General features: G+C 31.2%; 1 protein-coding gene and 1 long non-coding RNA gene across 8 annotated transcripts in view; both read left to right on the forward strand.

The window, feature by feature from the left end:
- The first annotated feature begins 263 nt into the window (after positions 1-263).
- LOC143046785 (uncharacterized) lies at positions 264-2,603 on the forward strand. Its single transcript, XR_012969276.1, has 3 exons — positions 264-862; positions 1,804-2,132; positions 2,492-2,603. It is a non-coding gene; the product is annotated as an uncharacterized LOC143046785 (long non-coding RNA).
- A 2,226-nt stretch (positions 2,604-4,829) lies between these two features.
- LOC143044961 (uncharacterized) overlaps positions 4,830-21,260 on the forward strand; it is a 62,089-nt gene continuing 45,658 nt past the window's right edge. For all 7 annotated transcript variants that reach the window (XR_012968823.1, XM_076217234.1, XM_076217236.1 and 4 more), the window contains exons 1-3: positions 4,830-4,886; positions 6,429-6,547; positions 17,974-18,164. Coding sequence is in view for 6 of the 7 variants with exons in the window: in XM_076217234.1 (XP_076073349.1) it covers positions 18,016-18,164 (149 nt within the window). In the remaining variant the exon portion in view is untranslated. The remainder of the gene's footprint in view (positions 4,887-6,428; positions 6,548-17,973; positions 18,165-21,260) is intronic.

A 21,260-nucleotide genomic window follows, 5' to 3' on the forward strand; every position in this document is an offset into this window, starting at 1 on the left:
GCGATACACAGATTATCAGTTTTGTGCATACATAATTATATTGACTGAAAAGATTCACATTATGACTGACTAAATTATGCTATTACTAGATAGTAATATCTATTAAACCGATTATCTTTACTTTTCCACTTTAAGGATGAACTACATATTAAGTTCATGGTTAATCATGAAGAGACATAAAAAAAGAAATATCATTTTTTTTTGTTATCTGTTAGATGTCAAGCCTACTAAAATGGTACAGCCTCGGTGGTTTAGTATTCTTATAGAATATTTTGCATTATAATTGAATATAAAATCTATGAAAAATTTATATGTGTTTACATGCATACGTATGTGTTTAAGTCGACTTCTGCGGGTGTCTGGGACATTCTTAATACAATGTATTTTGATATACAAAAAGCAACATGGATTTCAACCAATATTTTGTCTTTTCATAATTAATATCGAAGTTTAATTCGGTTATGTTACAAATATAGCATATACCATACCACATCAAGAAGGGGGAAAACATTACAACTACGATGACAAAACAACTAAAAGCAACACGGTAGGGAGGAATAACACATATTGGTGTGTATGTTCATTGAACATACTGTACTTGCTAAGGCAGTATTATATACTTGCAATTATTTTAGTCAGCTACAGCTATTTAGTGGACAACAAACTCCTGTTTTGACACATCAAGTAATGAATGAGCAAGATAAATAAAATAACATGTTTAAGGTTTGAATTATAATTTTTGCAGGGTGGAACGTTGCCTCCAGTATTGTATATTCAAGCGGACAACTGCTGGCGGGAAAACAAAAATAAATATGTTTTATCGTTTTGCGAGTTACTGGTGCACATGAAAGTATTTCAAGAGGTAGACATTTGATATCTTATAGCCCACAGTAATCATACTACTGTTAGATAATAGAATTCCTATCTAAAAAAATTCAGGGAATACAATCATGACAATGGACACACGTATTTTTATGCCCCACCTACGATAGTAGAGGGGCATTATGTTTTCTGGTTTGTGCGTCCGTTCGTCCGTTCGTCTGTTGTACCGTCCGTTCGTCCGTCCGTCCGTTCGTCCGTCTGTCCCGCTTCAGGTTAAAGTTTTTGGTCAAGGTAGTTTTTGATGAAGTTGAAGTCCAATCAACTTCAAACTTAGTACACATGTTCCCTATGATATAATCTTTCTAATTTTAATGCCAAATTAGAGTTTTTATCCCAATGTCACGGTCCACTGAACATAGAAAATGAAAGTGCGAGTGGGGCATTCGTGTACTGAGGACACATTCTTGTTCCTACTGAATTGATCGGTGATTCCTCCTACCATTTTTATAAGGGTCGTATCAGTATGTATTAACATGAATAACTGTATCCAAATGAACATGATGAATAAGATATAATAAAGCGAGAAAATATACCGACGGAGAATCATAATGAAAAGTCGATTAAAATAAATCATCTCAATATTCAACAGTAAAACAACTAAGACAAACCATTACATAAAAATATAAAGTAACTCCAATACCACCGGAAAACTCGGTTAACAGCTCCTCGAGGGACACCCGTCGTATTTGTAGACTAACTGAATTCATGATATGGAACACCGTCCCTGAAATAATGTATCAAGTGTAATATATAAATACTCCACATACATCCACTATCATGACTGTCGCAATATTGCTTCAGAGAAATGTCAAAACAATTAGCAAAAGAATGCACATACAAGAATCGTAATGCGGACAGTTTTAAAATATAAATCAATATAAAATTTGATAGAATTTTTTATGAAAATATTTTTTTTTGCAGGTTCACCTTTCTTTTCTGTATGTTGGACACACACATGAGGATATTGACGCCGGTTTTCAGCAAAATAGTAGATTCCCTCCGTCGAAATGACGCAGAAAAAATCCCTGAGCTTTTGGATCTCTTACCAAATCCAAGCAACTTAATTTGGCAATACAATATTAGGAACTGGCTTCAACCATTTATTGCTGATGTACGGAAACATATCAAGCCATTACATTATAGATTTACAATGGATGAAGTATCTAATAAGATTAAACTGTGTTACAAATCCAATCATGCGGGGCCTTGGAAGATTTCAACAAGTGGAATGTTCATGTTTAACGATAAAGGTGAAGTAGAATTGCCAAAGGGTGTACCAAAAGTATCCACGCCAGTTTTTGACAAAATATTTATCGAAAAAATTGAAAGTGGAATTAATGACTGGAAATGTCTCTTCACGGATCAAATATCAAACGCGTTGTCTTTGCTTGCTAAAGAGAAAACTAAATATATATCTTCTTTTCAAATTAAATATTTTTCATTTGAGCAAAACATCTGGACGTTTTAGTAGCAAACTCAACTTGAAATCGTTAATTGACTACTGAAATCGTTAATTGACTACTTTATAATATTTATTTGTTTTTCTTTAATCATCAACTAACAACATTTAAGGTCGAAATCAATCGTTGTTTTTTTTATGTATTTTCAGGAAATACGAAGAACATGACAACTAGACGCACCATATATAGCTCATATGTATATGGCTATATATGTCAAAAGAAACAGATATTTTATTCTATAATACAGGAACTAATAGAACTTTTTTTTTTATTTGTTATATACATGAGGTATCATATTTGTTGTGGCTATTTTACCTAGCAGTTGAACAACATATGGTTTCAACAGCAACAGTACAATTATGTTTTATTCAAAATAATGTGCATGCTTTAATATGTAATTTTCAAGAGTTTAAAGTTTCTACTTGTGCTGTACTGACATTAAACAGTTTGTAATTATGTTTTCTCTTGAAAAAACATTGATTTCTATCTCGTTTACTTTCCTTTAATTTGATGGATACACGAATACGTGGTAGCGTGATCACCCCGAGTGCGAGAGGTCGTAGTTTGGAACCCAGCTGGATGAAAACGGAGACTTTAGAATTTGTATTTGTTGCTTCTCCGCTTAGCACGCAGCATGAAGGAGTTTGATCAAAGGATTGATTGGCTCGAAGTGATAATGCTATGTCCGTTTCGCTGGACTGTTATCTTATGAACAACGTGACGGTTGTCACATGTGAAGCAGTATTTTCTTCCCTTTCGGAGTTGCCGAGATCACCCCAAACTTTTGGTGGGATGCCTGTTGCTTGTAGGTTTTAATTTCTTTGACGTTTCTTCCTCACTATTGTTTGTCTTTTCTTTTGTAGCCATGGCGTTAGTTTACTTTCGATTTATGAGTTTGAATGTCCCTCTGGTATCTTTTACTCCTCCTTTATGAATTAGCTTGTTGAAAATCCGACTCTGCGTGTGGTTCAAGTGAAAAGTAAAGTTATTTTTCATGTTACATTAACTTGTTCTTGTCCTGAATATGCATATTTATTTCCCACTGGACAGTGCGAATCACCAAGATTCATCTTTTATTTCATATTTGAATGTTTCAAAGTCATTTAAAGTCTTGCACATGTACATTAGTTAGTGTTAATTATGACCTTCAAATCTAAGGCCCGCTATCTAACTTTGCAAAAAGAATTTAAAGCAGTATTTTCATTAGCTTGACTTGTTTGCAATATAAAAAAAAATCAGTCGAAAAGTGCATTGAGAATCACACTGCTTTTCCAAGCTTCACCTGATAAATGTTCGTCATTTTTATATTCAAGATTGACATTTTTAGACGGAAAGTAAATATTTGCAAAATGCTGTAGAAATGGATAAATACACATAATGGGGACATTTCCCCATTCCATGTATATTTTTTATTTCCTCGACATAGAAAATGACCAATTACACAGCTTGTTTTAAAGATTATTTTCATGTGGGGCAATTTCCCCAATATTGTTAAGTGTTCACGTATATGTGTTGTCTTCCTGTATGGATTTTTTCCCACTACTTGTAATTTAATGGGGAAATTTCCCCATTTCGTATTCTTTTATCCCCATATTGAAAGTCATATTTAATTTGGGGATATTTCCCCACTTTATTCATGATGTTAATTACAGTTACTTACACATACTTCTCAAACTTATAATTATATTTGAAGAAAAGTGGGCATATTTCCCCAGTCTGAAGGTCTTTTTTCTGGGGATATTTCCCCAGTCTAAAGGTCATTTTATTCCGGGGATATTTCCCCATTTTCATTTATTTTTAAATTCATTATGATAATAGATGAGGAAAAATTTCAATGAGTTTCATCATTCTTTGTTGCTGCATGAATATAAAGTTAACATCAGGTGTAATTCTGGATAAATTTTCACTAATTTTTAGCAACTGAATCGCCTCGCTTCTTCAAATAAAGATGTTTTTTACAATAAACGTTGACAATCTTTTTGTTTACCGAACTTGAAACCACACTAAAAAGAGAATAAAATAGATTTTCTCTTTTTCAAATAGAACGCGTTGAAAGCATTTTTTTTTTAAATCAAATAATCCTATTAAAAAAAATCCTAAATCATAACTAACTACAGAGTTATGTATCATTTGTATACTTAGTCAAACTAATCTAGGATTATCTCAGGTCATTAATACCATAAATCCTCTTAACTTTTAATGTGTATTTATAAAAAAAAATATTACCCCTTCCAGGTGTTTAAAAGGTGTCAACGTGAAGTATGATTTTTGAAGACGAGTGACAATCTCTGTAATGATAAACAAATATTATTTGACCATTCAATATGATGTAACATACATCCATCAAGACCAGAGATTTACTTGACCCCAGTTTTACTTGACCAGTTATTAATCATTTCCCAATTTTGTACTTGTAGTGATTATTTCTAAACAACATGGACTTGAAGTGATGATTTGAAAACACGGAAGTTTATGATTTTTTTTTGGATAAATCTGAATTTGTTAAATTCTTGTCTATGGAGATTTTTACAAGTACATGTACATGTAAGTATTAGCTAAGGTTATTTATTTATTGTGTCATGTTTGTGGTCGAAAGGGATGGGAACATCTTTAATCAACATTATGTGGTTAAACTAGGAGATAATTGAACAAAGGTGTCTCTTTTCAAGCTGCACTTCAACCGTGTTAAATATAATTGTGAGTAAAAAGATGCATGGATTATATATCAATTATATTGAAAGACACAGCAACCCAACAACATTTGAAATATAAACATTGCTCTAGGAGGTATGCCTGTTCAGTAAAATGTACTTGTACTAAGATTGATTTTGTTTATGAGTTGATAGGGTTATTTTAGTATTTTGCAAGTTTTGGTGCTGTATTTAGCATAATTAAGACATTGACAACATCACTTTTTATGTGAGTCTATGTAAAAACGTACAGTTCATGTTTGAAATTTTTTCGTATTTGTGCAGTTACAAAATCTAGATATGATAATGTTTCAAAGTCTTTTTAGTAATTAAAAAAATACCAAAAATTCAAAGACACACAAACATTCATAATTAACCACAGGCACTTGTCTCAGAAAATAATGTCCTACATGTACATGTATACTTTATTATAACCATGATAACAGTTATATTATGGAATATATAGGAAAAAAAATTCTGAGACAAGTGCCTGTGTAAATAACCCAAAAAATGTGACAATGAATTAACTGTGAATTCTAAACAAGTTTCATTATGCTTGGTAGGCAATTTTAGTATTGATAAATGAAGTTACAAAGAAATTATTGTAATTTAGAAGTCGTGTTCAATAATAATTATACCTTATTATTCATATTTACATGATTATTCTTGCCAATGTAGCTGAAATAAATGATGCTTGAAAGGCATTGTTTATTACAATTTACAAATTTATTTAAATGACTCTTTGTCTCATTAATTCTGTAAACAAGATCCCAAAGACAATATATATAATTACAAAAGTCGACATACAATAACATATGTAATACTAGCAAACCAAGCATATTTTTGAGATGAATATATGGCTGATTAACATTTTTGATCAGTACAAACAAACTTGAACTCTAAATATGATTTTAAATTGAGACTATTAATTACGTTACTTTATTGTATATATATATATATATATATATATATATCTTGAAGAAAGGTTCATTTCACATACATTTAACATTATCAAGTGCATATTTTTGAAATTCCTAAATGATGAATTTGCTAGACATTTATATTTAGATACAGTTCAGAAATCAAAAAGAAAGTAGATAGGGGAAATTTAAATGAAACTACAAATGACAAATTAAAAGTTTTTTTACCTGAAGGTATATTTCAGGTAAGTCGTGTCAAGGGAATTACCTGAAGTTATTTAAGGTAGCGTTCATTTCGAGAGGTTGTAATTTAAACTAGGTGCGTGTGACTCTGTGAACTAGCCAAGCATTTATTATTTACTGTTTAGTATGCATGATCACATGCGATTACATTTATGATATTTATGTATAATTGTCTGGAAGGATTTGACAAATTAATTATTTGGGATTATCTCCCTTGTTGTTGTTTATTTTAGAAAATAGATTACATGTATGTGTGCAATTAAGGATTATATATGGAGCTGAAATATTGAAATGAAACAGATGAAAATGGAATATTTGTGATCTTCAATAGGATTAACTTTCTAGTGAAGTCGTAAGTACATATTAAGTAGATTATGCATGTACATGTAGTTAATTAATCTCTTGATCGTATAAGGAATGAATTAAACTATAATTGGATTAGAAAGTTGAAAATGTTGGCACATATATGATATTATAAATGTAAAAATATTTGGACTGAGACAATGAACATTGGAATGGGGAAGTAAAATAGATTCAAATTCCGTTAGCCAAAAAAAACATATTGTGACATAATACTTGTAAATCATTAAGGTTTATAACCTTCACTTTCTATAAACATTATACAGATTGTCATGCTTTGCTGGTGACAGGCTTTTTTTAAATGTCTCACAATGAAATAGGGACTTTGTTTCTTTGTATAGATACAAAGTTTTTGTTTATAAAAATAAGAAATTCTCCCTAAACAACATTACAGGCAGAAGGCCTTTATTTAATAGAGTAAAATGCGGACAGATAAAGAATTGTGATGCTGGTTTGAAATGTGGGGTTTTGGTGAATTTTTTTTTTGTCTGCCTATATTTTTTTTTTGAGGGATGGGGCTTAAAAATCTAAGCATACTTTTATGAAATTTTATAGATTTGTTTGAAGGACTTGCAGTCTAAAATGTTTGGAAACTATCTTTCACAAAAAAAGAAATGACTCAAAACGAGTGAAAAATATTGAAACTACTCAAGTATACTTGTGGATTTATTTCCTTTAACTCTTATATTGGAAAAGTCACAAATATGTGTGGGTACATATTCACTTAACATTTCAATACACAATACATTTTTATGATGTGAAAATTGTCACAAGTTCCTAAGGCTTTTTATCCATTGACATTGTCAATTGCTTCCTAATAGAATTTTAATGGGTGTTCAATAATTCACAATGTATGTAAAGGTATTAAACTTCAGTTTTATCCTGTTGCGGATAATATATATTGCACTTATTGACATTTTAATTCAAAGAAAAATTGAACTGAAAATGATTCATCTGGGTAAATATCATGTTTATTTACTTTTGGGGACTTTTTAGTAAATGAAGACCAATTTATCCACATGATCCAGCTTTCTTTCAAAGTTAGAAGAAAAAAAATACCATTTTGGTCAGACACATATCACTAAATAGTAAAAATGAAAAAGAAAAAATGAAATGAAATGAAAATATTGAAAAAATAAAATTAATTTGGCCATGATGTCGATCCATCTTACTTGAGCAAAATGATTATCACATGTTCACAATATTCACTTATTTTTTTTCTCAAGACACCGACATTTGAGGAACTAAAAAATGAAATAACACCTTCACTACCAATGCAATATACTGCCAAAAGTTTCAGATTAACAACAGCGATTTGGAAAATCTTGGCTTGCATACAAATAGTTTAGAGATGTCAACCCCTTTTAGTGGCAAAGGTTCTTCTTGATACTATTTGTGAAGATGAAATCTTAAACTTGCACTCCAAACAATTCTGAGACACGAGTGTGTCCTTGTGAAAATGTATACTTAAGAAAAACTTCCGCTACTAGATATACATGTATCATTAGTATGTTTTTTTTATACATGTGCTGGTAGATAAGAAAATACTTAACATGTAATTTCAATAGCTAATTCTGTCCCTCTGCATATGTATTACTTCATGTATATTAATTAAAGGAAATTCATATCTTTTCATTGAGGTTCATATTATCCCATATTCTCTTTTATTCATATTATATGCTTTAAAATTATGATTTCTCTAAAGTTTTTATCCAAACTTTTCTGTAGTTGCTTCATGTTATACAGATTTAGGAGGGATTTAGTTAGGATCTACATATTCAATTTATCATATTTTAAGGGAAAACAATTGTCATTTCATTCAAGAGAAGCAGGTATGAGAATTTAAAAAGGGTAAAATAATGATAAAATGATATGTTGATAACAATTTAATGATTTGTTAATCAAACACTAAAAATCTTGTGAAACTTGTAATCTGGGTGAAAAGACCATGTGTCAATCAAATTACAAGTCTAGATCTGATTATAAATAAATCAATCAAATGTTTGCCTCCAGTCCTAAAATACAGTAAACAAAATACATTATTTACACAATTGATGTAATTGACCTGTGTTCCCTGTCAACATGTAATATTGTGAGGATTGTGTTACAGACATCCATTCAAATATTTACAAGTTGAAAAAAAGTGCATGGTGAACACCTTTAGGTTTTGTGGTCTTTGTTCACACCTGGATTAACAGAAATTGTAGCAAATGGAAGAAAGATAAGATAGGTAATTATATAAAAAAAAACATCATTTAAAAAAATTATGAAGGGATATTTAGGTACATAGTGAGATCATCGTACATGTATTAGATATGAGTGGCAGTTGCTGCCGGTGTCACATTAAAATACCTCATGTAGATTCACCAAACTTGTCATGTCATTTTTACTTCATACAGATCTGAGGTTTGTCTGATTGCAAACTGTTATTGTTATTTTTACCATAAACTTTTCAAGATAAAAGAAGTTTCATATTTACCACTTTTTACTTTTAGAATCTAAATTTGAAAAAGAGAACAGCTATTGCAAGGCCTTTTCATTAATTGGCACTTAAATTTAAAAAAAAGAATTATGAAAATATGTGCTATTTACAGCTATCATTTTCACTAAAATAGATAATAATCATGATAATAGAATGTCATTGAAAAACTTTATTGGTGTCTGTATGTCATGCAATTTGTCATTGAAACTTGTTGGGAAGGGCCTTGATGGCAGAGTGGTCTAACAGGTAATCTCTTCCTATCCACAATGCAGATCCAGGGTCAGGGTTCCAGTGGTTGGAACCCCCCTCTTTTTTGACAATCAATGCATTAATTTAATGGGGACATATGGCTGAAACCCCCTCCTTATCCTGGGTTGAGAACCCCCCTTTTAAAAATGACTGGATCCACCCCTGCATCTTTTATAATTATAAGCAGATGTGGTATCATATTAGGATAGTGAGCATTATTTGATACATATAGTTCTATATAAATTAGTGTTCAACCTGTTAGTCAAAAGTGTTTTGTTAAAATAATTACTTGATCACTGTTTTGGTCTTTTGGAAAATGTTGTTCGTGCTGTAATGAGACCCCTCTACAAAGAAATTTGTTTTACATGCACATGTACATGTATAAAAATTGCGTTTTTTATCCAATGCTATCATAGGTTTGAAGGTAGTTTTCAATTTAGACTTGTTAAATATATATGAATATAAAATTGAGAATGGAAATGGGGAATGTGTCAAAGAGACAACAACCGGACCAAATAAAAAACAACAGCAGAGGGTCACCAACAGGTCTTCAATGTAGCGAGAAATTCCCGCACCCGGAGGCGTCCTTCAGCTGGCCCCTAAACAAATATATACTAGTCCAGTGATAATGAACGCCATACTAATTTCCAAATTGTACACAAGAAACTAAAATTAAAATAATACAAGACTAACAAAGGCCAGAGGCTCCTGACTTGGGACAGGCACAAAAATGCGGTAGGGTTAAACATGTTTGTGAGATCTCAACCCTCCCCCTATATGTATATATATACTAGATTTCTTTAGATCCCCATTTCTGAACTTACTTTCCAACTGATTTGATTGTCTTAAATAATTAAACACAAAAATTACCTAATCAATAAAAGTAATGTTACACCCATGTTTTATTGTTTTTTTGATAATAGATTACTGAGAAATTGGCAATACTGCATTGTCATTGCAAAATATTTCCTTTTTGTAATTTTCTAAAAGAAAGCCTCTGAAGGTCAATAAACACTGAACTATTACTCTAATAAGGAAAAGAATAATTAAAGTTGTAATAAAATAAGAAGGCTTGATGAGAAGGAACTTTTAATCTGCTTATGGGTGACGTTATTGTTTTATTATGTGCATGTATTTTAAATTTTTTATGCACTGTAAGATTCACTCTTTCTCTGGAAGATTCTGACCACAATTATCATTTGGATATCTTATAGTATAGAAAATGTGTCTGATGTAACACAGAAGCAGATCCAGGGGATGTGGCCCCCACATTTATGGGTAAAATTTGGTTGCTTTTATATAAAGAATCGCTGAAGCGTAACTGGAGCGGCCCCCGTCTTAGGGCAGTTAGTGCTACCCCCTTCCCCTTTTGAAAATTTCTTGATCTGCAACAGATAGAGAAAATTTGATGGCTCACAAAAATGTTAAGAATTGAAATCTACATACTGTTACTGTAAGTTACTTTACGGATGTACTTATAGGTGAGGTTAGGTGAAAATTAATAAATTAAGAAGTTAAAATTGATACTATAACCTGGAAGAGCATCAATTAAGGATAAATATAAGTTAAAATTATTTATAGGGAATGACATGGACCTCCTTTTCGAGATATTTTAGATTTAAAATATGGCGGGAAAAGACTGACTCGGATTTTTACCTTATATTTGCATTGGTATTATTGGGTCTCAAAACAAAAGAAAGAAAATGAAGAATCTTCTAAAATTTTGGTAAATAATTAACCTTTAATGAGGTATTAAATCTTATATGAAAAAATAAATGGGTGTTATAGGACAAAATTTTTTACATTATGTTGTATGGAAAAACACCAAGGAGTCCGAACATTTGACACAAAATCTAAAATCTCACCTAAGTACATTATTAACACTGTCGGATGCACCTTATAGGAGTTATTGCTGTTAAATGGTAATTTGTACCAAAGTTTTGGTGTTTTTGTCCATTATCAAAAATACAAAGAATAATGGTGTAATGTTGACCAAATACAGAAAGTGTTAAAATTTTTAGGCTCACTGAATAGTTAAAATATTGAATTCAGTGAAGTTAGATTAGCATGAAATTGTCTAATCAGATTATTTTAATCCTGCATAATGCAACTTTAAAAACTTAATTCTTATGTAAAAAGCTAACAAGATTTTTTTCTTAGGAACAAAGTAAATATTTTTATAGCCATTTTAAAATTTAAATGATTAATAATATAAAGTGTCTTTATTACGTGAATAAGTATATGAATTCGTCAGATTTGTATTTATATTACAGTTTCAATTCATGATCATCTGACCATCAATAAATTGTGATTGTTTACACGTATTGAAGTAAATAACAAACAATAACGTTCATAAGTACACAACAATATTTAAACTTCGAGTTAATAATAGACAGTAAAGTTCCCAAATACCTGTTCAATATTTAAATCGCATATATGTCATGTATGTTAAGTGTGTTATTGATACTTGTGTAACTAAATGAGACAAAGAATACACACAACAAACAGTAAGTAATTTTAAGCTTATTTATGGTTTATATTTTCAAAATGAAAAAAAAATTTAATTTAATTTCTGAAGAAGATTTTGTCCTTTCTGAGAGTTTACTATCCAATTTAAAACAGACTGTTACTTTTGACGAGTGGAAGTCCAACTTTATTGTCTGACTTGGTATTTTTAACAGTTGCATTATTTTATAAGGAGGATTGTTGTCCTATAGGAAGTAACTGTTACATGTATAACCATCACTTAAACCAAGCTGTTTCATAATGATTTATACTCCACTCTTTATGATCCTTTCATTCATATGATTTTGTCAAGTTATGTGCCAGATATTCTTGTCATTATATACTTATATATATATATTTATCGCTATTTTGTGCATTTTTCCTTTGTTCTTTTTTGTGATAATTTTTCATATCATGCTAATCGCTTGAGATGGAAAATTATCGCTAGAAACTATGCAGGCACGTGGCTCTGCTAACGAAATTGACATGAAATTGACAACGTCGTCATATAGGTAAAATAGCGATAAACAGATTATCATTGGTCATCTCAACTCGATTGCCTTTCTCGCTTTCGCCTTCCCGGCTCAAGCGAGAAAATCAATCTCATTGAGATGATCAATGATAATCTATAAATATATACAGCATTATCTTGTTGACAGCTCCCCAAAAAATCCTATCCAGTTTTTCATGAAAAGGATTTACAGCTTGAACATAAACAGATAGAAATGGCCAATTCAAAATTAGTTTGGAGAAAATCATTGTAGTATTCTGAAATTCTTTTTGAGCAGGGTGTAAATGAAAAATTTGGTACACAATGCATTAATTATAAGTAGGTTCTAGATCTCTGTAAGGAGTGAAATGTGCTATATAGTTTACAAAAGTTACATGCCCTTTATATGAAAAAAATAAATTCAAAGGAGTTTTTCACAATAATGCAATTGTAAATCAGTGCTCACATAGGTAAATAATTATGATGTAGATATATTAATCCATTTTATATTGAATACCAAGTCTACAACATGTTGTGGGATATTGATTGGTCTTTTTGTAACAAAAACAAATAAATAAAGGGGTTACTTCATGTAGCAACGAATTTAAATGGTTGTTTCATGTGAAAATGTGCAGATATGTACAATACATGGTATCAAATAGCAATGTTTGCATGTATACAACATGTTAAATATTAAACTAATAGAGACAAATTATTGGCGAAAAAATGCCTTTATTAATTTATGCATTTAAAGTTAAGGGTAAATAATGGTGTTTCGAAAAAATTCTCCAGTCTTATATCATTAATGAAGGGTGGATTGCACAAACAATACCCTAAACTTTAGATCAAATTGTCTCTAAAAAAAAAAGCACTCACCTAGTGTATTGAGAAATTAGTCTTGGTGGGACTACATATAATTGGTGTAATTGAACTAAATTTTTATTATGTAACATAAATTAGGCTTTTGAAGTTATGTGAAGACTCAACAATTTGTGCAAAAGAAATGCAGATTATAAAAAAAATGCAGTATACTTTATTGATATTTAAATTCCTGTCTGGCTTCTAGACACATATTTAAAGTATTAAAATTATATAAGCTATTAGATCCACATAAAATATAAGCCAAAATAAGCTAAAAAATTGAAAAATAGTAGGATTATATACATATCATGCATATACTTATATAGACCAATGCGATTTTTGTCAGTATACAGATCTACAGTTACCTTAGGAATTTGGATTGGATTGTTAAACCTAAATATAGATATAAATATGTAAAATAATATATACCCCCAACACAAAAAAAACATAAAACAAAACTTCATAAAGAAATGAATGGATTTTAATTCAAAAGAACCTTTTTTAATCCCTGTGAAGTGTAGGTGTTGCAACACAAAGCTTACATGTAAGTAAAATAGGTAAAAAATCAGCTGATTCACACCTGTATAGAGGTGTATGTAATAAACATCTTCATTTGTTACCTATGGGAAATCACTGATTTTAGTAAGGAATTACCTCATTAAATATAAATTGTTTCATTTTGTTATCACCTTTTGAGGGGGTTGGTTTTAAGAAAGATCAAAGATGCATTACAAGGTTTTATTGATTTATTGGCCTTGTTGTGATGTTGGATTGTGTACTGTATTTGTTCAGTGATCATATTAGTGATGTAAAAGGATTATATAGTTGGGTTTGAATCATTTGGAATGTATTATAAGTGTTTGGTGCATCAGGTTAATAAAGGTAGGAATGAAAGTTAAATTTTTAAGTTGATAACTTAATTTTTTGGCACCTTTTCTTTAGTCCAAGATTTCTTTGTTGGGACTGATAACTTACATGTTACGACCCAGCATTTCTCCTTAAAAGACTGTTAGAAGTCATTATAAGCACTACAAACTATGTACCTTTCTTTTTTTATGATGATCTATGATATGCAGTGATTATTTTCACTAATACTTAGCTTGGGGATATCTCTTTTGCAAAGAACTATAGCAAAGTATCAGCATCTGAGGCGGGGGTAAATACATACACCTTTTATATTTTACAAGTCCCTGCAGTCCTAACTTTCTTTTGTTGGTTGAATGATGACAGAAATAGAGTCCATCATGATCAGAAATACCAACCTTAAAGGAAAATTCAAAAGGGGAATTAAGTCTTTTAAAAGTGAAAGAATCATATGTTATAAACCAATTGAATGAGTGAAAAACAACTGTCATGATGGACTAAATATACAACTATCAACCAAAGTTCAAATGAAGTTCTTTTTAAAGGCAATCATGCTGCCTTCAACAATGAGAAAACTCTATACTTTAGTTGGTCCTGACAGGAAAATTATGAAAGAATTCTATTCCAACTAATGGCCTAATTTATAATAAACACTTTCCCAAAAACAAATATGACAAACATAAATCAATGACTTAACCATTTTAAAAACTGCAGTAGCTGCTTATTTGGGGCAGGGACATAAAGAACTTGTTTGAAGGCAGCAAGCTTGTGTGACAATTGTTTATAGGTCAGTAACATATAGACAAAACTGGGTGAGCATTTACCTAAACAGACATAATAGGTTAATGTTACAATAATTAGGATCCCACATATATCCAATTATCATTCCTGTTCATAATTCAGACAGTTTCATATGAATGGAAGTTATGCAAAATATGTATGAAATTTAGCCTTAATAATTCTCAAGGCTAAAAAACTGTAAAAGTTCAAGTATTCTAATTACTTAAAAAACTGTAAATTAGATCGCAAGTATTCTAATTACTCAAAAAAACGTTTAACAATGTAAGGGTGAATCTATTTGAACTAGAACATAAATTTGAGCTACTGTATTTTATTTACAATTTGCTGGCCTCTTGTAACACCTGGTGTCAAATAGATTATTTTCTAATCAATTTCACTCATTATCAAAGATCGATGTCAATTTCACCTTTATGTAGGTTTGACCTTTTGATCTGCAATTTTTATCATAAAGAACTAGTCCTTATACTGTTAGATGTATAGGTACTATTTGAAGTTTTTATGTCGATATCTTTAACAGATTAAAATTTTGAATGATTGGTGTTGAATTTGGCATATATGTTTAATATTTATCGAATTCTTTAGTCAGCAGTTTCAAATATAAGGAAGTGGTTGAGACAAACTTTTACTTTTTAGACAAATTAATTTGATTTTTAAACTAATTTTGGTCTATACTTTATAACATACATTTTCGCAGCCTGAGTAACAAAAGTTTTGATTGAAACTAAGAAATTAAAAATAAAATAAAAATAAGGTCCTTTAAATGTTTATTCTAGAAAAAATAGAGAGAGTGCTACTTTTTATTATGAATCAGTAATATGGCAACACAGTGTAATGAACTATTTATAGACAGACCGTTAGTTTTCTTTTTGAATTATTTTGCATTTGTCATGCTTGGGTCATTTATAGCTGACTATGCGGTATGGGATTTGCTCAATGTTGAAGACCGTAATGTGACTTTGGTTTTAAACTCTGCCGTAACTGCCTCCCCTGAATTTTCGACACCAAAATTTTTTTTGAAGTAAGAAAATGAAATATTGACAATATGTACACGAAGAACTTGAATTTATATAATAAACAACACATTTTTTTAACGTCTCCCGGCCGATCGTACAAGAACATTATGGTCAATGCCTTAGTAGTTAAAAACACTCCCATTTGTTGAAGCAGACAGACTTTCTTAACTAAGTATATACTAGCTTAGAAAGTCCCTGGTTGTAGTTATATACATGTCTGTTCAGCTTTAAATATTAAAATTCAAGGTCCTCGACAAAAAAAATATCTTGCTTTCTATGATCTTGCTTTGTTTTTGCATAAAAATTGCTTCCAGGTTCAAGCAATACTGATGTTTCTTAAAGTAAGTAAATCGAAGGAAAACGGGTCATTTGTAGCCATTTTACTGCAAGAAAAAAATCAGCGGGGGGCTGCGCCCCTAACCCCCTCTCTCTAAGGGGCCTCAATCGGCGGCCCCAAACCCCTGCCTCCCCTGAATTCAAACCCTAGTTACGGCCCAGAAACTTCTATGTCATTAAATTGTCTAGATCGATGGACAGTTGTCTCATTATGGCCAACACCATATCTTATATTTAGTAAAAGGTACTTTGTATAAGAAAAGTAATGCTGGTTAGAAAGAAACCTAAGAATTACCGCTCAGACCAAAAGCTTAGGGAATCAGTCTTTTAAATATCAATTGTATATGTTTTCATGATTAATCTTAATCGCACACAAAATAATCAGAAGCATAATCTTAAACTTTATCCAACGTTCAAAAATTCATCATGTTTATACGGATGTTTGCTTGTCATTTTTTGGATTTTTTGTCAGATTTTCGAAATCCTCTGGTTTTATCCATTTGAATGCCTTAAAAAATTTTTGCCCACGAACCCCCATTTTTCTCTTTAAAAATCTTTTACATGTTCAATTATATTAAGCCATTTGTAAAAGTTTTATAAAATTTTATTTATTTTTTAGTAGTTTTTGAGAACTCTAAGTGGTCAATGATAAAGCTATGAAAAATCAAGAGAAAACATCTTCCCGCCAAAATTCCAATGGCTAATATCTTCAAAACAAGCACATTGACCCCTATATTTTTTTTGATTTTTTATTCCTCAATTGATCCCCTATCAATATATACTTGTTTTATGGAAAGTTATTTATTTAGAAACTGAGCAGCAAACATCCTTAAGTAAAGTCCTAGGGAAATGAAGTGTTAGATTTTCATAGAAAACAACAATATATATAATCATCGTATTTAAATTAATAATAAGTAAATTAATTAATTTAGACATGAAATTCAGTAGAAGTTGTTGCTTATATGGCTATTTTTAAGTTGGTTGTGATAATTTCGTGAAAGGACCTGACTGTACGTACCCAGTGACTCATACAAATTTCTAATTCATTAAATTAGGAAATCCTTAAGTTTTGGTCAGTGTGACATAGTATATTTTCTACCACTTTTGAACACCAACGCAAGAGTATTTACTTTATCTTTATAAATAAAAGTTAGATAACTATGATATCATTTGTTTGATAACAAAGTCTCGCGTATGTTTGTAAACATCGTGGAACAGGAAATATTTGGTCAGATAAAGGGCTTGTTTCCTAATTTGATACTGACACGATTTACGTGGAATGCAGTTGAGCTGAATTTATGAGACATTATAGTTTTTAGAAGATTTTTTTTATAGAAATTTTAAAAAGATATTTTGTGCACAAATAAATTTGGACTAAATAATGATGGATTATTATTTCTTGGTGTTTATATGAAACTTAATGTTATAGGTAAAGTATTTAAATAAAACCTTATCAAAAGAAGTACAGCAACTTCATTTTTCAAATTTTTGAATTCAAATTTTTTGAATGAATAGTTATGTAATATTGTAATGTTATATGTCCTTCAGGGAATTTGATTTTGAAAGGCAGATTTTATATTTATCATATATATCATTTCTAAACTAGGGTTTAATCACATGTTAGATGATCATATACCTACTTTTAATTTATTCCAACATTTTTGTTGTTGTCCTGAATTTTCAATTATTATGATAATTGCACATACATGAATTAATTTTAAGAATTTACAATATGTATATGAAAACCATGTTGACTACAAAGCTTATAAATATTGTTTATTTTGCTTCAGGCCAAGTTTCTATTGTTATTTTAACAGGAACTATTTGGTGACATCTTGCTCTAATAGTTGACAATCGCCATGGCAATGACAAAAGTAAAGAGTTTACAACTATGGTGTAAGAAGATGACTGATGGCTACAGAGATGTGGAAGTTAAAGATATGACAACTTCTTGGAAGAATGGCCTGGCATTCTGTGCTCTTATACATAAATTCAGACCAGATTTGATGTAAGCATAAGTTCAGAGCTACTCTTATTTTGGAAATACTGTGAATTCATTTTTCAATTCCAATTTTCGTGGATTTTGTGGGCACAGAGGAACCACAAATTTAGATATTCAGCAAATATACAATTTAAAAAAAAATATATGCAACCTTTGCCAAAACCATGAAATTAAATAGATGTATCCACAAATATGCAAGTTTACTGTAATCCACAAAAAAATGGTACCCACGAAATTAAATAAATCCACAGTATGCTTATTTAGGGAAAAGAAGTCAGAATATAAGTTGTGTAGATTAATTGTGTTACACTTAAAATAACTTCTTGAATATAAAAAATGCCAAAGATTTTCATACTATTATTTGACAAAAAATTTATAGCTGAAAATGGGTATGTGTGAGCTCTTGATCTCCACACTTTTTCATCTGAATTTTTATATTTATGGTTAACGCTAAAGTCTAAACAGATTTGTCCGACATGATAAATACATATAGTGTATTATACAACTCATTTTATATATAGGCTGAATAACTTTTGTTGACTTTAAAAATTTTTTATACAAGAATTATAACTTGTGAAGTGAAGTCTGGGACAATTTCTGTTAACCCTACAATTTCTGTAACATGCACTGGTATATTTTATGTTTACTAAATATATTGCATTCTGATACTATCTAGAATACCAGTAGGCACAAAAAAGTTAGTTTTAGGAAGAAAAATGGGAACATTTGAAGATAAACAAACAAATTAAAAAGACTAGATTTTTTTTAACAAAGTTTGTCGAACGACTTCATCAGTTCTTAAGTGAGGCATATATACATATAAATTGTTCAAATTTTTCTCACTTCACTGTCTATGCATTTGGTATGCAGTACAAAGTGCAACAAATGTTAGATGAATATTTAGACTTAAAAGTCTTCAAAGGAAGTACAGTTAATCTATTGTTTCACCTGTCTTGTAAAGATATCACAACTAGTTTCCTGCTTTGAAGTGATAAACAAAGATTTGAGGTCCGCCAGAGGTTTTAAATACGTAGTTATGTACAATACAAAATTTACTCATTGTTAATTAAATTTGATAAAAAAAATATGTATATTCAAAAAAAAATGCTTTATGTTTATATAACTCCTTTTGAAAAAATAAAAAATATGACAATTTGGTTTCTTGGTTTCTTATATCAAGGACACAAAATATATAAACAACTGTTCAATTGTTTAAGTCTACATCAGATAAAGGCATATTTTTTGCTGCAAATAGAAATCACAAAAATATAAGGACACATGTACAGGTAGAGTAAGTTGTAATTGAGTCAACTAGTTTTCTCGTTTGAATTGTTTTACATTATCTTATCAGGGCCTTTTATAGCTGACTATGCGGTATGGGCTTTGCTCATTGTTGAAGGCCGTATGGTGACCTATAGTTGTTAATGTCTGTGTCATTTTGGTCTTTTGTGGATAGTTGTCTCATTGGCAATCATACAACATCTTCTTTTTTATATAGTAGACAAATAAGAGCAAAATCTACCATTTACTTCAAAGGCATCTCAGACTCAATTAAAATTGTTCGTTTTTGGCATATTGTGTTTAAATTTTTTTCAAAGAGGCCATGCATGATCACATTAGGTTCACCTAATTCTAGTTTTATTCAACCTGTGTGTACCTTACTAGGGTGCTCCACCCAATGTGTACCTTACTGAGGTGCTCTACCCAATGTGTACCTTCACTGAGGTGCTCCACCCAATGTGTACCTTACTGAGGTGCTCTACCCAATGTGTACCTTACTGAGGTGCTCCACCCAATGTGTACCTTACTGAGGTGCTCCACCCAATGTGTACCTTACTGAGGTGCTCCACCCAATGTGTACCTTACTGAGGTGCTCCACCCAATGTGTATCTTACTGGGGTGCTCCACCCAATGTGTACCTTCACTGAGGTGCTTCACCCAATGTGTACCTTACTGAGGTGCTCTACCCAATGTGTACCTTCACTGAGGTGCTCCACCCAATGTGTACCTTACTGAGGTGCTCTACCCAATGTGTACCTTACTGAGGTGCTCCACCCAGTAAGATACAGTTACCTATAATCAGGATACTTGTAACTCAATTGAACAGTCTGCATTAGATAACGGTATATAATCCCTCTGTTGTCAGGTTTCTTACTTTATAAATTATTCACCATAAATTAATTAACAACCGAACCTGATACCATCTGTTGCCTCCTTGGGAATTACTTAAGCATGAATTTAAAAAGTGGTGTTGTTTAAGATAACACTGCAGGTAACCTTGGTCTTAAGTTGTTTGTTTGATAGAAAATAAAATTTAAATATTTTACCGTAATTTGGTCCAAACTCTTTTTATACCCCACGCAACGAAGTTGCGGAGGGTATAATGTTTTTGACCCGTCCGTCCGTCAGTCCGTCAGTCCTGTTTCTTGTCATCGCAACTCCTCTCAAACCACACAACAGAATTTCACGAAACCTTTTCAGATAATAAGGACATACTATGTAGTTGTGCATATCGACGGGAAATTGCGATTCAATTTTTATACGACCGCAAATTTTGAAAAAATTTTCGTCGTATATTGCTATCACGTTGGCGTCGGCGTCGGCGTCGTCGTCGTCGTCGTCGTCGTCGTCGTCGTCGTCGTCGTCGTCGTCCGGCGTCCGAATACTTTTAGTTTTCGCACTCTAACTTTAGTAAAAGTGAATAGAAATCTATGAAATTTTAACACAAGGTTTATGACCATAAAAGGAAGGTTGGTATTGATTTTGGGAGTTTTGGTCCCAACATTTTAGGAATAAGGGGCCAAAAAGGGCCCAAATAAGCATTTTCTTGGTTTTCGCACCATAACTTTAGTTTAAGTTAATAGAAATCTATGAAATTTTGACACAAGGTTTATGACCACAAAAGAAAGATTGGGATTGATTTTGGGAGTTTTGGTTTCAATAGTTTAGGAATAAGGGGCCAATAAAGGGCCCAAATAAGCATTTTTCTTGGTTTTTGCACAATAACCTTAGGTTAAGTAAATGGAAATCTATGAAATTTAAACACAATGTTTATGACCACAAAAGGAAGGTTGGTATTGATTTTGGGAGTTTAGGACCCAA

Source organism: Mytilus galloprovincialis, chromosome 9, assembly GCF_965363235.1.
Source record: "Mytilus galloprovincialis chromosome 9, xbMytGall1.hap1.1, whole genome shotgun sequence".
Classification (NCBI taxonomy): Eukaryota; Metazoa; Mollusca; class Bivalvia; order Mytilida; family Mytilidae; genus Mytilus; species Mytilus galloprovincialis.